Source organism: Nilaparvata lugens, chromosome 8, assembly GCF_014356525.2.
Source record: "Nilaparvata lugens isolate BPH chromosome 8, ASM1435652v1, whole genome shotgun sequence".
Classification (NCBI taxonomy): Eukaryota; Metazoa; Arthropoda; class Insecta; order Hemiptera; family Delphacidae; genus Nilaparvata; species Nilaparvata lugens.
This window is the reverse complement of record NC_052511.1, coordinates 34,601,316-34,620,367: the sequence shown is the minus strand read 5'-3', so window position 1 is coordinate 34,620,367 and position 19,052 is coordinate 34,601,316. Positions and strand designations below refer to the sequence as shown.

The following is a 19,052-nucleotide window of genomic DNA, read 5'->3' as shown; positions in this document are numbered from 1 at the left end:
ATCAAGAATACAAACTTCCAGTACATAGCCTTCAATTCTAATCCCTTCCGACAGTGTTATTTTTCCATAAATGTAGGTCTACTCCGTTCGAAGGTGGAGCACCTTGTTTTGAGTGATTCTGTAGTTGAGTGCTCTAACCAGAATAACTTTGTTGTTTCTCAACAGCTTACCAACTTCATCCAATTTTGTTCAGAGATTAAACTCAGGTTGAATGAATTCCTGCCTTCAACTGAGCCTACTCTTACTCATGAGTTCGGTGTGCTCGAAATAATATTTGATATTCATAATGTGTTTATTCATAGCGTGATGTTCTGTATGAGTTTATTCTTGTAAATGGTCATGGAATAATTTGGAATGATGATTATCTTTGCAAGCATGGACGGTGAATAAATTTCCAGGCATACAGTACTATAATGATGCAAATAATAAAGTAAACTACTGCATAATATGTTAGAAAAACGAGGGTAGAGCCTGTCAGAAGCACATACTACAATCATTTCAATTTATATAATTTTACTGGCAGTGCATTGTGTGGTACCATAGGGTAAAAAAAAACTGTTCAATAATTCAATTCTACTGTTCAATCGCCTATTCATTCGTCTCTGGTGATTTGAAAAAAAGTAGGATATGGGAATAAAATATCCTCAAGGTAAGTTTCCCATGAATATAAATAATGTTTTCTACCTAGTAAACATTTTTGTATTGCATCCTCTACTAAAATATCGAGATCATAACGATAGTGTATCACTAAAGCTTTGTACCCTACTTTGTGAAAATACGTTTTGGGAGTTGCCCAGTGTTGTAGCATATAGGAGGTTGGCAAAAAGCTTTCTGCTCTGTGTCAGAAGGCAATTTGACGTAATTGGACGATGCAGTCAGGAGAGGAGCATTTCTTTGACGTTGTGAAAGATGTCGTAGAACGCGTTCCTATAACTTACTCAATGTCAACGGAGTCTTCAAATGCTTTCAGTCAGAAAGATTAGAGGCACCATGTAATATGAGTTTAGAGTCGATCACATCACTGTTCATGAATCTGTTATTTTGCTCTGAACAATAAATTCGTTTGCGATAGCTTTCTTATCTCTTGCAAATGATGAAATGAGTTCATTTTAGATTTTTTCAAAAATAGTTTGAAAAATAACTATACTATCAAAGCTGTTCAGTTATTTTTTTAAAAGTATAAACATTCTATACCGATTATCTCCTTCCAGATGTTTCAGTGGAGGTCCTTTCCTTGGAACATTAGAAAAATATCAAAAGATTTTAGAAATTCACGGTATAAATTTAGCTATCTCTACTTGATTGATTTTCATTCTCACCATCATTATGGGATTAAATAGCATTTGAAGAATTTCCATGTCAAGCTTGTAATAATAATCACATAAATTTTCACCATGTTCCATAATTCCTCTCACTTTATCATTTTCCAGGGCAATTCTCATATGAAAAAATAAGGAAAGAAGCGTTGAAAAACGTACCCCATTCTATGCTCACTTTATCGTTCAGTGTCATACTCGTTTTTCCACTGTATCAAGCATGAAATGGAGTGTGATAATCTGCTCGACCAATAACCTAGCGATGAGCATGAAGTTCAAAAATATTCATTATCTCCTGGTAAAGTTCACAGTCTGCAAATTCCATTTCAATGCTTTTCAAGCGTGCTTGAACATTGGGACATTGATAATGTTTGCTCTCTGAGACCATCACGATGATCAAATATCATGTTGGTCCAACAGTGAATTATGGATGCATTTGCGGTTATTATGATTTTTCACAGCTACAGTCATTCACTGTGCCGGGAAAGTTTGCACCTAAGCCGTCTTATAATATTTCGAATCGACAGAAAAAATCTTACAAACCAGTAATCGACCGAACGTAGTGAGGTCTATGTTTTAATTCGGATTTTCTTTTGTCTGTATGAAACGCAATTACAGCCTAACGCGTTGATAGAATTCTATGAGATTTGGCATAAATATTCCTTTTTCAACTGCGCGTCGATGTATACACAAGATTTTTTGAAATTTTGCATCTTAAGGATAATATGGAAGGAGAAGGAATTTCTCCATACTCCTATATCACTCTATAATTATCATCTACTCTGAAGATAGGATTAATCAGACTATAGAATTATTCATGATCAATCAGCTGACAAATGATTACACAGGATGTCTGGAGAAGCCAGTCTATTTCTGTATTTCTATAAGATCTATCTATAGTTCCAATCAAATACCTTAGAGAGGTATGCATCTTTAAGGTCTTTGGTTCCAATATTTTGTTTTGCAGTCATGGTATTATTATGCATGCCCATCAGTATCAATATTCTCACTTTTGGAAAAAACGAATTTTATAGGTGACTAGTAGGTCACCTGTGCTTCGCTACGGGAGTTAAAAGATAAAATTATTTTTGTGAAAAATGTATAATCTAAATCCTACCAAAATTGTAATAATCGTTTTTGAGATTGTGCCACAAATTGGCATGAAAATTATTGAGTCAAATCATTCTAATAATTATTAATTGATGTGTTGGAAATGCTCTGTAAAATAGTAGTCTAATTGCAGCGAATTTTGTAGAATATTGGGCGGGGCTTCAGAGTTGACCTCGACTCTATTCATTGGTAATTAATATTTCCTTCCCGTTGACAGTTATCAAATTAGTAGTGATCAAGTTATTTTTGTTTTTGCTTGGTGCAATTGAAGAATAAATTAAAAATTAAGTTGATTCGGAATTCGATGACTCTGGTATCCATGGATCTCTTGCTTATTCTGGAATTTTTGGCATAGCCTGTCGCTTACTTTTCGTTTCACTTATCCAAAAGTGTAAAAGCAGCCAATCCACTGATTCTTTCTTCCATGGAAGTCCATTCATACGTAAAAGTCTATCCATAGTAGTTGGTATAACATTTATTGTAGCTGATTTTTCATGTCCTAAACTTCACTATCATAACATTTAAGTGGGGTCATTTTAATGTGAATTTGCATAAATCTGAATAGAGTTTATTCAATCACTTTGATTATTGACTACCATTATATGATTTCTTTCCTTGATCTTAGCTTGAAACCAAAAGCTTTGGGATGAAAATTTGGATGTGAACTAACATGTAATTCAATTCAATTTCTATCTAAATATTGCCAACTTTAGTATTTACTTGTGATCCATCAATATCAATAGGTTTGTCTTGTGTCATGTAATGACATCATGAAAGGAAATAGGAGCAGCTGATGAAATATTATGTTTTTTTTCGATTTACTTTTTAGCTGATTTTTAAACATGAAAATATCAGGCCCAGTAGCACAAAATCCTGTTCAATTTTAATCAGGATTAAATTTCATGTGAATTAATCAGAGCAGGGTTTTTTTTAATAGAAGGCTTCTCTGATTGATTCTCGTGGTATTTAGTCCGGATTATGAATTAACTGACAGTGCAACTGGCTCTCTCAAGGCCATGGCTGCGTACAAACGATGTGTTTGGAGAGATCGATTTAAAATTTATTTTGCTATAATCCGGTCACTTTCTGAACCTATTTTCCCAGATGTTCCATGAATACTGCAATGTTTTAAAATAAGGTCGCCAAATTTGTTAACTCAACTACAGCTATTATAATCTTTTTCATTCGCTCACACTCTCTTACGTTTTCAAGAGACTATGGAAAAAAATTGTAATCAGCTGCTACTTGAGGGACCAATAATCCTTTCTCAAGGAACTTCAGCGAATTTTCCCAGAGTTGAGATCTGTTCCAAAATAATGTTTTTTTTTGTCGCAAACCCACTATCTTCCTGATTTAATTGAAATCGCTAGAGCCGTTTTCGAAATTCGTCCGTCATGCATAAATATCCACAAACACACATAATTATTCAAACAGAAATTGCTTTCAGTATTTACTGACTTCAATTATTATGATTTCGTTCAATGGGAGCTTATTTCACAAAATAATAACAGCTGGCGTCGAAAGCAAAAATGTCAAACATGATTGAAATTGAAAAGTAGCGATCATCAACATTATTATCTTCTTCTGATTTAAAGTAACCAAATTAGTAAGTAAGTTTCACAACAATGTGTAGGCATTGTTTGAATGGGGAGCATTGATGCTATTGATGAGGAATACTGACAGTCAACGAACTGTTATGCATATTCTCCAATACCTTCTATTTTCTTTGGTAAAACCATCAATGTTTGGGAAGAATAATTGATTCATGGGAAAAGCGCCTTACTTCTATGGAAGATATTTTTACATTAGGAAAAGCAGCAACAGATATTTAGCCGTTTCAATAAATAACCCCTTTCTTTCGCCCTAGTTGAATTTTGACCGAATTTCCTCATTATTTGCAAACAGGTGGAATCTATTCAAACGGAGACTTCTGAAGTTTCAAAAATACCCTCCATATATCATGGTGAATTATTAAAATTTCATCGAAATTGTTTAGCAGTTTTCGCGATTTGTAAAATCAAACAAACAAAATAATTAGTCTTGTTGATAGAATAGGATCAAAATTATAGAAGCAACTCCCGTCATATAGCTTTGTTTTATGAAAAAAACATTAATTATCTATACTCCCAGGAATAGCTCTGATTGAAGCAGCAGTGACCAATCAATTTGTTCTCGATAAATGCATTTTAATTAGTTCTTCAACTTGGTGCCAGCCTAATGAAGTCATCTCAACTTTATGCCAACCTGACAAAATTATTAATTTAGTTGCCAGTTATCAACTGTTCCGAATAGGTACTCTCTCTAGATTATGGTTCTATAGTAACATATGATATGGACATTTCAATTATAATTAAGAGATTGGGAGAAAAAGAATATACATGCTAAAATACGAACTTTAAACCCTTATAAACCACCCTTAGAGTTGAAATATCGCCAAAAGATTCCTTAGTGAGTACCTAGGACGTATAAGGAAGCTATATTCCAAGTTCTGTTGTAATCCATCCAGTTGTTCTCCAGAAATCGTGATCAGTGAGTGAGTGAGTGAGTCAGTGAGATAAGAATTTTATAAGTATAGATTAAAAATATCAAATGAACTAAATAATGCTGAAGAAATTATAATATTTTTGATTGTAAGAAATTAATTTTCATAAGATGGAAAGATTATCACGAAACTGGATGGATTATATCATATGGAATACAAATTCAAACGTGAACTGAGTTTGTTAACATTTAAAACAGGTGACATCAGGTAGGCCTACTTGTGGATGAGAATACTGCGTGAGGTCTGTGAACAGTAACAGAACCACTAGTATTTATAAATCAATAATTTGCGTTTCTAATCGACCCTAAATCCACAGAATTTCTAGTATCGAGTAGTAGTTAACATTACCTTTTTTTATTTTTCATATAAGATTTCTCTATCATGTCAATTTCTGAAGATAAGGATTCTACCCACAATCAATGAATAGGCTACAGTTCTAAGTTCTCCCAGAGCAACTGTACGTTGCTGAGGGTAGTATGAAATAATAAGTTTACGGTATATTATTCTCCTATCTGATAAATTGCTTAGCAGCTCATTTCTTGAATGTAGATATAGATCGAATCAGAGTTCATTATCACATTCTACTCACTTCGTTGATCTTAGCGTGTGCTCACAATAATGGCACGGGTGATGGGTCGGTCCAATATTGATAAGAATAAGGTATTGATTGATATTGCTTATCGATACTTCTCATTGCTCATTCAATGTACAATAAAAAGACTGCACAATAAAAATTACCCAAATAAACGAAACTTCAATATTTAATATGAGAAAATGAAACCGACTTCTATTCAAAATGATGCCCACATAAGTTTTTGCTTCTGCATAACTAATGAGATGAAAGATCTTGAAGGTGATAAGATGATCGTGCTTCAAACCATTTGGTCACGCTGGTAGAACAAATAGAAACATATATTTCAAATTGGGAGAATAGATATTTCTCCAGCATTTCTGAATTGACTGCAGATCCGGTTGCTGGTCTGTAAGTAGCCTAATACGTTCTTCAAAACTATAGAATTAGAGATTAAATATAACTTGAAAATTACTGTAATAAAGTATCTATGAAGTCGAGAATGAAGTATTCTTTTTTGTATGATAGAATGTAGAGGAATACTTTCCTTCTCAATAGGTGATAAGCATCATAAGCATCAATCAATAATAAGTGATATTTGGGAGGCGTTTTGTGTCCACCATGAGTGGAACATTTCTTCAAAACTAGATTTTCCTATTTTGTATCATAGCGGGAAGATAGCACAATCCATCTATCTATCTTCATATCTATCTGTCTGTAGCACAAGCTTATGCTATCCTAATACTTTATGGTTGTATCTAATTTGACAAACATGGTCTGGTCTTTGGAAATTTGCTGCATTTGCAACCGTTTTCATGAATTGTATGTGTATCGATGGGTTGTTGGAAGTAAGATCTGCTGGTGACTTGATGATTGCGTTGCAGATTCCGCGACATTCCATCGGTGTGGTGACAGACCCTTCTCCATGAATTGTATGTGTATCAAATGGTTGCTGACTTGATGATTGCGTTGCAGATTCCGCGACATTCCATCAGTGTGGTGGCAGGCGAGCACAGTGCTGGTGGGAGCTGGCAGTGCATTGAGCCTGCTGGTGGCAGTAACTGCCCTGGCTGCCTGCTGCATCAGCTATGTCGTACACACTGCCACTGCGCGCGCTGCCGGATGCATTCAGCTGCTGGCTGGTGAGTACCCACATTTTTGAAATTCTTTGACTTTGTAACAAATTTCCTTGAACGATATTATAATGTAGGTTAGAATACTCACCTGTGTACGTTATTCCATAGAGTAAAGTTATGTAAGATTATTTGTCTCTTTTCATACTTCAGCTTCACTGAATTATTGCTGTCCATGTACTTCTGATTGCTCCAAAAATTAATAGATCTTGAAATTTTTAGAAAAGACGTAGTACTGTCTCTACAGAGTACTGAGTGGTATTCCAAGATAAGAGGATTTTGCTGTATTTTGTCTTGATTCTATAAGTTTGTCGCCGTAAAATAGACTCACACTTTCCAAGATAGTTATTTGAACGAAGTGGGTCAACGTCTACTGTTCACAGAACTACTAGTACTGGGTTGCACCAAAGTTTAATATACACAGAGTAATGAGTCATATGTATGGGAACCCTTCAATAAGTTCAAGACTGTTGTAGCTATAATACTGTAACTTTCAGGAGATGAGTTATTGGTCGCATACTTCACCTTTTGCCGTACAACTGAATTTCAACCCCTCATAAGGGAGTGACTTAGAGGTTGTAACTTGTAACTCGAATATTTTAAATGTAAACATCCATTGTGTGGTACATCATTCTAAAGGGCTTTTCAAAAAAAAGAAAAATGACATCAATAAAAATGTTCTATGATGTTGTATCCAAAATGGCGGCTGATTGAAGTTTTAATTTTTAAAGAAATGAGGGGTTGTAACTCAAACATTTCAATTGTTGTCCATTGTGTGGACATCATTTTGAAGGCCTTTCTAAAGTTTAATCAGCCACCATTTTGGATAAAAGTATCAGTTTACAGTATTATATCTACAACAGTCTCCAACTTATTGAAGGGTTCCCATACATATGACTCACTATGTATATAGATCTATTACACTTTAATGCGACCCAATAGATAGATAGATCTTATAATCAAGGCTCCTTCATACACAGTGTTTGGTCCTTGATTGTAGACCAAGTCATGAAACCAATACAGAAATAGGCACAACTTTTTTCCGGCCTTGAGGCATTATTCAATTATTGGGGTATTATTTTCGTTTCATATTTCCTAAAATTTTAATAGTTTTTCCTTGAATTTTCAATGTTTGGAAGTCTGTTCTGTGCAGTGTCTAGCTCAGATACTGTGTTGAAGCTATTGCAAATAATGTAGGCTTTTCATGAAATAAGAACATAATTATTATTAAACGAAAATCCATATTAATTGCTGTAAATCTCAGTAATTTCCATCTGTGAATAATAGCACTGTTAATTGTGAACTCATATTGTATGAGAACTCTTGTTGACTGGAACTAATCCAAAATTACTTTTCCATTTCAGCTCTCCTAGTATGTGGTGGTATAGTAGTGTACCCAGTCGGCTGGGACAATAGGGAAGTAAGAGACTGTTGTGGAAACGAGTCTCATGTATATAAATTAGGTAAGTATGGTAAAAATTGATTCTTAGTGTTATCAGACACCGCAACTGATTTGTTGAAAATCCTAAATTGGCCGTTTTATAACTCAAAATACGAAAGACTCAGAACTAATATTATTAAGGAAAATAATCCATATTAATAGAAGTTATAAACATTATTCTCTTCCCATTTTGGATAATATCCTATTAGGATAATGCTGCCGATTATTTGAAATAATCATTCAATTTCGGTGATTCAACAAGGTTTGTAATATTTGTAACAGATAATAAGTCAAGGATTTCAAGGATAATAGGTGTCAAGGATTTCCACAATGATTAAAGAAAATCCCATTCTTCAAAATCACAATGTGAAATTAATTTTTTCAACTAATCTGTTTGCAACCAAAAATATATTAGAGGTGTCCCAACCTCCTGAATTTACAACACTCAATTCTATTCAATTTAGTTTAATAATTCCACTTTTAGCCATTCTCACTACTTATACAGTGCTAACAATTCTCTGTTATAACATTTTGTGAAGTATGGAGGATCAGAAAGCAGCGGTTGGCGAAATCACAATGATTGTACTGAGTTATTATTTTTCTGTGCTAGAATTGAATACATTATTGTGAATGAAATGTGACTTATTTACATGGAAATGTTATAAATGGCTTTTCTATGTCTTTATGCATTTTTATGGCTTTCACAAGCCAACTTATTATCATAAATAACGAAATAACTCTGTTCACTTGTTATCCAAACATCTTATATTGAAACGTGTTACAAAATTCCATTCATTGAGAGCTCAAGCTTGATTTCCTAGGAGATTCCATTTATTATGATGTAAAAAAGAATAGCTCTTATTCTTCGTGAATACGCTTCGAGAATTACTCTACATACCCAGTAACCCACTTCTACGCTTCATATCTTTATGAATCTACTTTATATCTTCATAGGATCGCAGATCGTGTGTCGTCGGGCCCTTGTAGTGATTTTAATGTCAACGTTTATTTTCCTGGTAATTTAATTTTCCTTTTCATTAATTCGTGGCAGTAGAATGATATTTGGTGTTTGCAAGATTGCAAATACTAATTTTCCTTGTTATTGAATAATTAAATTAGGATGATATTTGGTATTTGAATGATGTGAAAGCGAATGTGTTGATTTGTTTCAGGGACATGCCAACTGTCGTGGTCGGCGTATCTGATAGGCGGAGCCGTCCTACTGCTGGTGCTCTGTTTTGGCATGAGCTTCTGTGCGGCGCGAGGCAAATCGCCCGCTGCCTCCTTCAGGTTCTGACCACACCTCTCCAACTAAGCCCGGCTGCCCAATGGCCAGCAACCACAACACGAAATGGTCACCAGATTCTGACACCAACTCATTCACATTCACGTCAACTCATTCTCCAACAAACAATGATAAACTCGCACCGCTGTACTGAATTGGATCGAAATTGGGGGCATGGAAGATTCTTTATATATATAGTTGCGTACAGACTTATGTGCCACGAACATTTCGCTTTCCATCAGCTGATGCTATGCTCACTTACAGAAACAGTACCGTAAGATACAGATATAATAATCATAGCATCAGCTGATGAAAGTGAAATGTGCTGATGAAATACGCGTGTTCGTTGCGCTCTAGTCTGTATGCACTTCATGATTCATTGACTCTACACAGATTTGTTGCAAAATTTCTCTACATTGAGTTGAATGGGTATTCCACCTTGACTCATAATATTCATAGATTGACTATTATGTTGTCATCAGTTGATTATGTCATCATTATTATCGAGTATTGATAGTGTTATTCAGTGTTGTTATCAGTTACTGGATGTAATTTATATGGAGAGTGTCAGATTATTAAACCATGAGCTACGTTTACTCAGTTGTAATAAAATCTTATTCTTAATGTGGAGGTAATTTATATCCACTAAATATTAATCTGATACAGGATTATATTCTATTGGAATGCATCTTAGAACAGTATTATGAATTTTAGAATCAAACGTCGAGAACAGGATGAGAACTTAGTATTGGAATAATGAAAAGAAAATCATTTCTGAATTTAAACAAAAGTATGTGAAAATTCTATTGGATGGGAAAATTCATCTAGGCCTACTAATGATAGGAATCCAAATATTCGCATTGTTATCGTCTTATATGACGGTATAGTGATGTGAAAGAATATTACAACTTTGAAAAAAATTGCCAATATGTTTGTAAATTAGGCCTATCATTGAAATTTACCGCAATAATGTACATCTCTTCTCAATCATTTTTCAATATGATATTGTTAGTGCATCCCAACGAGACGATATTCTTCAAGCTATAAGAAGCATAAACATAAGGGACATCATTGCAAAGTAACTTATTTATAACCTGATTGTTTCCCATGTATGGAAATAATAAAATCTACTACAGAAACTGTATTACACCTAATCAGTGAAATTTATTATACAGTCTCTTCATACTTAAATAAGAAAATTCTTCATAATATTGCGATTTTCATCATTGTGAATGTGTGAAAAGTTTATCAAATTATAGAAAAATCCATCAAGCTCACAACTAGATACATACAAATTGAAATCCATCACATTAATAAAGAGCACTCGCAGTTTCTCGCCAAATCTACACTGATGTTGGGAGAGACCACATTCTACATGGAATATAATGTTACAACAATATTATCATTTTTTATTGAAATTTCAAGTGACCTTATTGATAATAGGAATGCATAATATTCCAATCATAATCTTTGAAAATGAACTGGACATTGTGTTGTGGAACAGCCATTGGAGCAAGGATTTGCATCCATTACTAGAATGCTTGGTAATATCATCATTGCTGAGCTTGGAGTAGTGGTGACTGAGTTGTACGATATCGTTGAGGGGAATAATTGTGTTTGTGTTCATTGATGTTTACTTCCTTGTGGATGCTGGTTAATATTAGTTCGAGTCTTTATATCAAACACTCCAGCTTGCTGCATGTAGTTTATTACGATTGAAATTATTGCAATTAATATTGACTCTTAGATACTACCAAACTTACACTAGCCAAAGTTTGACAGTCATGAAGTTTCGGTAGGCCTACACTCAAATGTATGAATTGATTTTCACACTTGTCAACAGCAGAGTTATGGGTAAGTCCAGAATTTTATTCAGTTTGCTCAAACATGTTATGATTCCCAAAATAATGAGTTAGGCCTACCGTACTTGTTTTATATACAATAAGAGAAAACATTACCGTGTATACTATTATCAAGCATAGTTCCATGTCAAATATGGAAGATCTAATATTTATTTTTCATATATAATAATATTAATAAACCTATAATCAACTAAGTTCATTTCCTTTCCCTTGTTTTATCTAATATTATTTTTAATTATTCCAAGAAAGCATTGCATCGTCAAATGAGCTGAAAATGCTTGGATGCAGTTAAAAAATTGAAAATGAAGTCCATATTTATAAAGATCAAAAACATTACAATATTGTCAATAAAATATAGAATGAAGTCGATGTAATTATACGATGTTGAAGATTGAAATAAATATGATATTGAAATTATTGAAATGCTACAATAGGTATATTAATATAACAGTTATTGAACGGAAATCGAAATTTCCCTGAAGACTCCACCTGCCTTTACCCTCAAATCTCAATGTTGCAGTTGCAGGGGTATCAGAGTAGCTGATATCATGCGATATCAATTTGAGTTTTCATTTATTAATATTTTTATCGATGGAATATATAACTACATATATATTTTCATAATATAATGATAGTTGACCTTCACATCACTACTACTCCTTACCGCTATATTATATAGGTAACATATTTTCATCAGCAATGATGATAACAGCTCTTTCTAGGTAAAATAGCTTACTTGTATGGTGAAACCATACAGCCAAGTGATAAAAATAATTGTATATAAATCGTCACCTTGCTCATGTAAATAGAAATTTAGCCTGCAAATTTCCCATTGTAAATACTGATAATAATAGTTACTTGAAATGTATCGTAATATAATATTGTATTAATCGCATTTCTGCCGGTGTAAATAATCGATTCAGAGTAGCTATTCACATTATGAAATTTTTGCTGGGCATTCAAATTGATTTGAATATTTATTTCAATTTCAATTCCATTGATGTCATGCATTGTACAATAATACAATATTGACACAAGTCAAATATATAGTAACATTTACATTGGTACATTACATTGTAAAAATATTAAGATATTAAAATGACGAAAATAACTCAATACGATGACAAGTTGACAAGAATCACATCATTTTAAAAACCTCTCGATTCAAAAAGTTCCATTACACTGTAAAAGGATTTTTCGATCAGCCAGTCCTTCAACTTGTTCCTCAACAAAACTTCTGATTCAATTTCAGATGTAACAGGTGGGAGAGAGTTTAATATTTTCCTGCTCATGTGATCAGGACTACCTTGGAAAAAATACGTTCTATGAGCATTCCTAGACCTCGCGTTGTACCCGTGTATATCTGATCCTCTAGCCAAGGAAGCTCTATGTTTGAGTCGATGTAGTGCAGCCTCGAGTATGTATAGACAGGGAAGGGGCAGAATCCTTGCACTTTGAAACAGTGGCTTGCAAGGGGTTGTGGGAGGTTTCCCCAGCACCATCCTGAGCACTCGCTTCTGTGCCTTGAATACTCTGACAATTCCAGTTGATGAGTCACAAAAGATCAAGCCGTATGTCAGTAGCGGTTGAAAGTATCCATAATAAGCCACGAATACTTCTTTCTTGTTCAGACTCGTCATTAATCTTGAGATAGCAAATGTCGCCCTACTAAGTCGCTTATGTACATGATAATACCAAGTACCCACTGTAGGGTACTTAATGTGCATGCATGCGGATTTATTTTGTTATGAATAAGTTGATTATATAATCATCGATTTTTCTCTCAGGGTCATATTATATAAAGTTGATTCACGCAATACCAGTATGCATATAATTATAAGATGTGCTTCAGAACAATGCGTATTAATGTGAACTTTTTATAACACAAATGAACAGATCATTTGGTAAATTTCAGTTTTTCAAGTGAATGGAGTAGGCAGTGTTTTATAAATACGGTACAGTGAGTATACTGAAAATTCAATAGAAATTTGTATTGAATTCATCAATTTCGATCTGGATAATGTAACTTATATCATTCTATTATTGATTGTATTCGGTTCATATTCAATTTTGAATGCCCAATCAATTTCATTACGATGTAGCTTGCAATTTTCGAGGAGTTAATAATTTGTTACATAAGCAAAATATTTTTCTACATTAGAATACATTTTTTATAATTGAGGCTTGCACTAATTAGGAAGATAAGTATATTTCGTGTTATTCAAAGTGTAACGCAACTGGATGTTATTTTACTATGTTTCAGTATGGTAACTTGGATTCAGCCTTCATAGAAGGCATTCGAAAAGGCACTATTCTCAATAAACCGCAACGTGTACTGCATAATGTAGCTTTATTGATGTGTTCATTATATTGATGTGTCACTTGTACTTATACAGAATATCTAATAAGATATTTTTTAGAAGAATGAAAAGTCAGATATTTATGTTTCTGTCAGCACTATTTATAAGTTCACCAATAATATGAAGCTATTCCAGAATTGAATATTATGTATAGTACCGCAATCAAATATTTTGTATGTGATTCTGACAATTCAGAATATCCATCGTACTTGTTTATAATAAATAAGAACCATGACACGTAAATTCAATTCATTAAAATATTCCACGTTTAACTCTATGATTTGAAGTGATATATTCATGAATAGTCTTGGATGAGGAATGAGTATTTATTTTTAAATGTTGTTTTTAATCTCATAAGAGAAAAATTTTTTGGAGAGAATAAATATTGAGGTATTTATAAATATTCATGAGTCTTATTGATCATTTGCCATCCTGATATCATTTGATAGTGACTGGTTTAGTGAATTTTTCCATTACAGTATCAAAATGATGTGATTAGACCTTAAGGTCTAATGTGATGTGATTAGACCTAATAATAATTATTACATTAGCTGAATAACTTTCAAACTGGACTAATGTGTTGAATGACCTAATAAAACTCTCCCACACCAAAAATAATCCAGTTGAATAGAATTCAGAATTGAGTTAATATAATGAAAAACATTTTTCTAGGGCCACTCAATGTTTCAACTAGTCAACTATTACACTTCTGTTAACGCTTCATTTATGTTTGTAAAGACACAAAAATAATAATATATCAATAAACGAGTTATTCATTAGACAAACGTTATAGCTTTATTTTCAATTGTATAAAAGGACACCTACTTTTCGATTAATTTACAAACCATAGGCTCTAGTTATAGACATAGCCTACTGTTATTCAATTTTATCTTCAACCACTACATAACAAACTGAATAGTTTTGATTGAAAATGACTCCACGGTGGTAGGCCTATGGTGAAGGGCAGAAAAGCTTTGGTATAGACTGGCTGCATGTGACCCATGAGAGAATCATTGATTTTATGTCACAACAATGACCGAAATAGCCTTGGACTAGTTGTCACTTATGCCACTCCTGACGCAATCAACCCCAAAATAGTCAACACTTTTGACTTCATGACATTGCATCCATGAGATTTAGGTACTGAAAGCATTGTGGTGTTTTGGATAAGATGCGAGTCGAGCAGGTTGTGACTGTCAGTTGACATATTAGACCATATCATACCGTGTATATTGGATTGAATTGAATTGAATTTATTTCCAAAAATCACATACAAATACTTGTACAATACAACCACTAAAGTATGCACTATACAATTACCCACAAATATACATTTATTGTAACTTGCACAGCAATAATTATCAATGTAATATTCGGCACTGCCAACATAAGACTCCTTGTGTGTTGGCAGTGAGTTGCGGTTAACTTATTCTGCTTCAATTCTAGTCAACTAAAAAGAGATAAGTTATACAAATTAAATTAAATAGAGCTAAAGAAAGTATTACACCAATATACAAACCTCTCAAAGGCTCAGAAAAAAAAACTTAAAAACTAAAGAATAGTACATACTATTGACAAAGTAGTATTCAATTAATTAACCAATGTGACGTCTTGAGGCCATCATGACAATGAATCTTTCACAAAGGGAATACATAAAATAATACAATAAAAAAATCCTGTAAGATGATGTGGGAACATTTACAATACCTGGTTCAAGAACGTGAAAATAGAAAAACCATTGCTCAATGTTTTTAGTAACAATGCTTGCTGGATACAATATTATACTTTATACAACTAGTTTAAAGAGTATGTTATGCTCAATCCAATAATCTATACTTTTTCTTAAATGACGTGTCATTTGTTTATCTATAAAATCGTTTGGGATTTTATTTATAATGTAGCTACAATAATATGTAAATTAATGCCTGCATAATATTATGGTTAGCTTAATGAGTTCTGTGTTAAATCTATTGTTAATACGTGTGTTATGGGGTGTAATGTTTGCAGGAAAATCAGATTTATTCTTATTAATATGGAGTATTATATTTTTCATATAATATTTTTCATATATATTACAATTTTTTAATATATTACAATATTCTATACAAGTAGAAATCATGGAATACGATATGGTTTTATGTTGAGGGAATAGAATGCTAATCAAAAACATGAAAATGTTTTTCTGTTTTTTTCCAACAATTATTAATTTTCTTGTAATAGCCTACCACTATACCGGTACTACTAGACTATCAAGCTTCTTTGAGAGAGTCATAATGATTCAATATAGTTATTCATTATTCAATAGAGAAATAGTAATCGAAGCAGATATCATCCAAATGTATCAGAATATTATAATTTATTTTAGTCATCTCTATTTTATCCGGTCAATCATCTCTAGTGAAAATAATAGATAAATAAAATGAATAAATTAATGTGTTAATATATAATTATGTTACTAGCTGGGTATCTGCTTCCATTAATATATTATTATTATTATTTCCGACAAAAAGGATATAATTCAAATTGAGAGAGTTAAAAGACAAGTGAATAGCTGTAGACTATCAAAATAGTCTTTATAATTCCTTCAGATACTGATAATCACAAACACGGTGGAGTTGATACTTTTCCACTTCGAGTTTTTGTAGAATGTAGTTCTATATTATTGAATTCAATCCGTTAAAAAGATATTTGATAACACTTGAGAAAATTTTTATTCTTTTCAACATTCTATTCAATTTATGAAAATTCGGGAAAGGAGGAGTTTTGAATTTTGTCTGTTGGTACTTTCCTCTTTCCCAAACTGAATGAAATGGATAATTCATTGCTGTTTTTTATTATTTTTCACTTCACACGTATATATTATGTGATACTCCTAACATACTCTTAAAAATAGTGTCGGTTTCCATTAGCCTATATTTATTTATTTATTTACATAAATACATACATGGAGACAACAGGCTAAACCCTTATGTCTCCTTGAAACATTGAACATCTTCATTCAAGAATCAGATTTAGAACAAATAACAAGCTGATAATTACAATTCTACACCTGTCTATGGCTGCAAATGGCCTATGTCTATGAATACAAGTAAGATCAAGTTCATTACTTTTCAACTCCTCCATTTTGCAGCTAGAAAGTTTAATGAGTTGGTCGATTTGAGTGTACCCCAGCAGAGCGTTCCTGTTGATTTTCTAGGAGTAACACTAGATAGTCGGATAGTAAATTGGACTGGTCCAGGGATAACTAGGTCATTTTCTCTCTGCGAGTGCTCAAAAACACATTGAGCTTTAAAGCCCCAATGGTGGTCTATCACGGTTATCTTTTTCCATTTCTTGAATATGGCATAATCCTATGGGGAAGTTCCTAATTTTTCATCCAGGTATTTAGATCTCAGGAAAAAGCATCAAGAATTATTTTTGGTTAGCTCCCAAACTTCACCCGCAATAATTGAATCCACAAGTACAATACAAGGCACTCAGCCTCTTTATCAGTGGCTGCTCATAAAACCGTCATGTTTGAAAAATCTGCGTAATATATGGGCCCAAAAATATATAATAGGCTCCCTAGTATATCAGAGACAAGGCGGACTAACAAAAATTCAGAGAATTGTTGAAGAGGCTGTTGCTTGGAAGGCCATACTTTTCTGTGGATACGTTTCTGTAGGTTGGAGTAATGTTGTTCCTTTTTTTTTATTCAAACCAGACCCTTGCACATAGGTACTTTTCACTGACCGCTTATTTAAAACAAAATTTTATGTGACTATTGTATAGAGTATTTTTTTATTGTGATTGTGATATGTTTTGAGAACCTTTCCAAGGCTTATTTTTTCGACTCATCCTCTGTCTGAACATCATATATTCAGGATTTCATTATTATAAATTGAATTGTACAAAAGTGATTTTTGGCGCTGATGATTGTCACTTACCCACAACTCATAATAATACTCAATAAAATATAAATGCATGGTCCAATGCTCGCATTATCTTTCAGTCATTTATCTAATCTGTGCATAAGGTACATGGCGCTACGTCTCTTCTGTTTGCATTTGCCCATACGGTATGTTTTATAGTTGCTGCTACGTCCGCACCATACACGCCACTTCTATGTGGATTGGGCTTGTATTTTCAAACAACTTAGACTTCTCCACAGCTGTCACAACATACATAGACACAAGACAACATCAACATTGAGAAATGACACTTCTTACCAAAATAAATTCATTTACTTTCAATAAGATCATTCCTAAAAAGGCATTACAAACAATCATACGAGAGAATATCAAGTGAGTAGACTACTTTTTGCATATAATTGATATAATAACATTTGTCTGATATTCCTATCTGAATCAAAATTTAAAAATACTAGATAAATAACCTATACGGCCATCATAAGGTTCTATGAATTTGTACACTTTCAATAAACGCTCAGTGTCAACGCTTATTCAAGTTAATGAAGATCGGTACGGTATAAATATAATAAAATGCTGCTATTTATACTGTATAAATATTGGAAAAAATAGGTGGCACTTCAGTATATGGGCCGCAGAAACTAGCATTGAGACCTACATAGATCGATAGAAGAGGTCAAGACAAGATTAACCATGTATAACGTTGTTGTCGATTTCCAAGGATTAGCTGAACAAACATGGCGGAAAGTTGAAATTTTTAATTTTTATGATTTTTTATGGCTACAATAGGTTCTAAAATGGTACAATCTTATGTAAAATTTAACGCGGAATACAATGAAATTAATTTCAGGTGTGTAACTTCAGTAGTTTTTGAGATATTGCAAAAAATGTGCAGAAAAGAATAATCAAGATTGAGACTTACTTAGATTTCGTCTCTTTGCTGGTAAACCGATTTTTTGAAGACTTCAGCCGGTCTTTGATTATTGCTTCCATGTCTTTTTCTTTTGTGTTGGAGAATTTTATCACCACAGCTCCTATCAGAAATGGAACAAAAGTTCACTTATAATTAAACATATTTCAAACAATATTTCTTTACTGGATAATTGAAAAAACACACATGTTGCAAACACACAGTCTCACCCTCTCTTATTATATAAAATATAAATTGCTAAAATGAGAGGACAACAACTATAGTTTTTCTAAATTGGAATAAGAAATAGAGCTATTAATATAAATAAATGAATCACTTGCTTGTTGAAAAAGTCTAAATAAAGTCTGCCACACCAGCAAACAACTTAATAAATTCTAATAGAAAGCAATTGAATGATATCTACTAGGCTAGGTACTTCAATTCAAATAAACTATTCAAAATTATTCGAAGTATAAAATAAAGATATGTTAATAATGCTCACTATTCCATTAAAATTTATCTATAGTGAGATCCACGTTATAATGACAGTGAATTAAGATGGGAGAACAGCGTTGCCAATTCTCTGCCTTGACTAGTTATCTTTCTACATTGTT

At 33.0% G+C, this 19,052-nt stretch overlaps 1 protein-coding gene across 1 annotated transcript in view; it reads left to right on the top strand.

Annotated features, from left to right (window-relative positions):
• LOC111047354 (LHFPL tetraspan subfamily member 6 protein) overlaps positions 1-14,023 on the top strand; it is a 94,294-nt gene extending 80,271 nt beyond the window's left edge. Inside the window, exons 4-6 of the mRNA XM_022333088.2 lie at positions 6,515-6,681; positions 8,037-8,135; positions 9,286-14,023. Coding sequence (XP_022188780.1) covers positions 6,515-6,681; positions 8,037-8,135; positions 9,286-9,410 — 391 coding nt within the window. The 3' untranslated portion in view covers positions 9,411-14,023. The remainder of the gene's footprint in view (positions 1-6,514; positions 6,682-8,036; positions 8,136-9,285) is intronic.
• Positions 14,024-19,052: the final 5,029 nt, after the last annotated feature.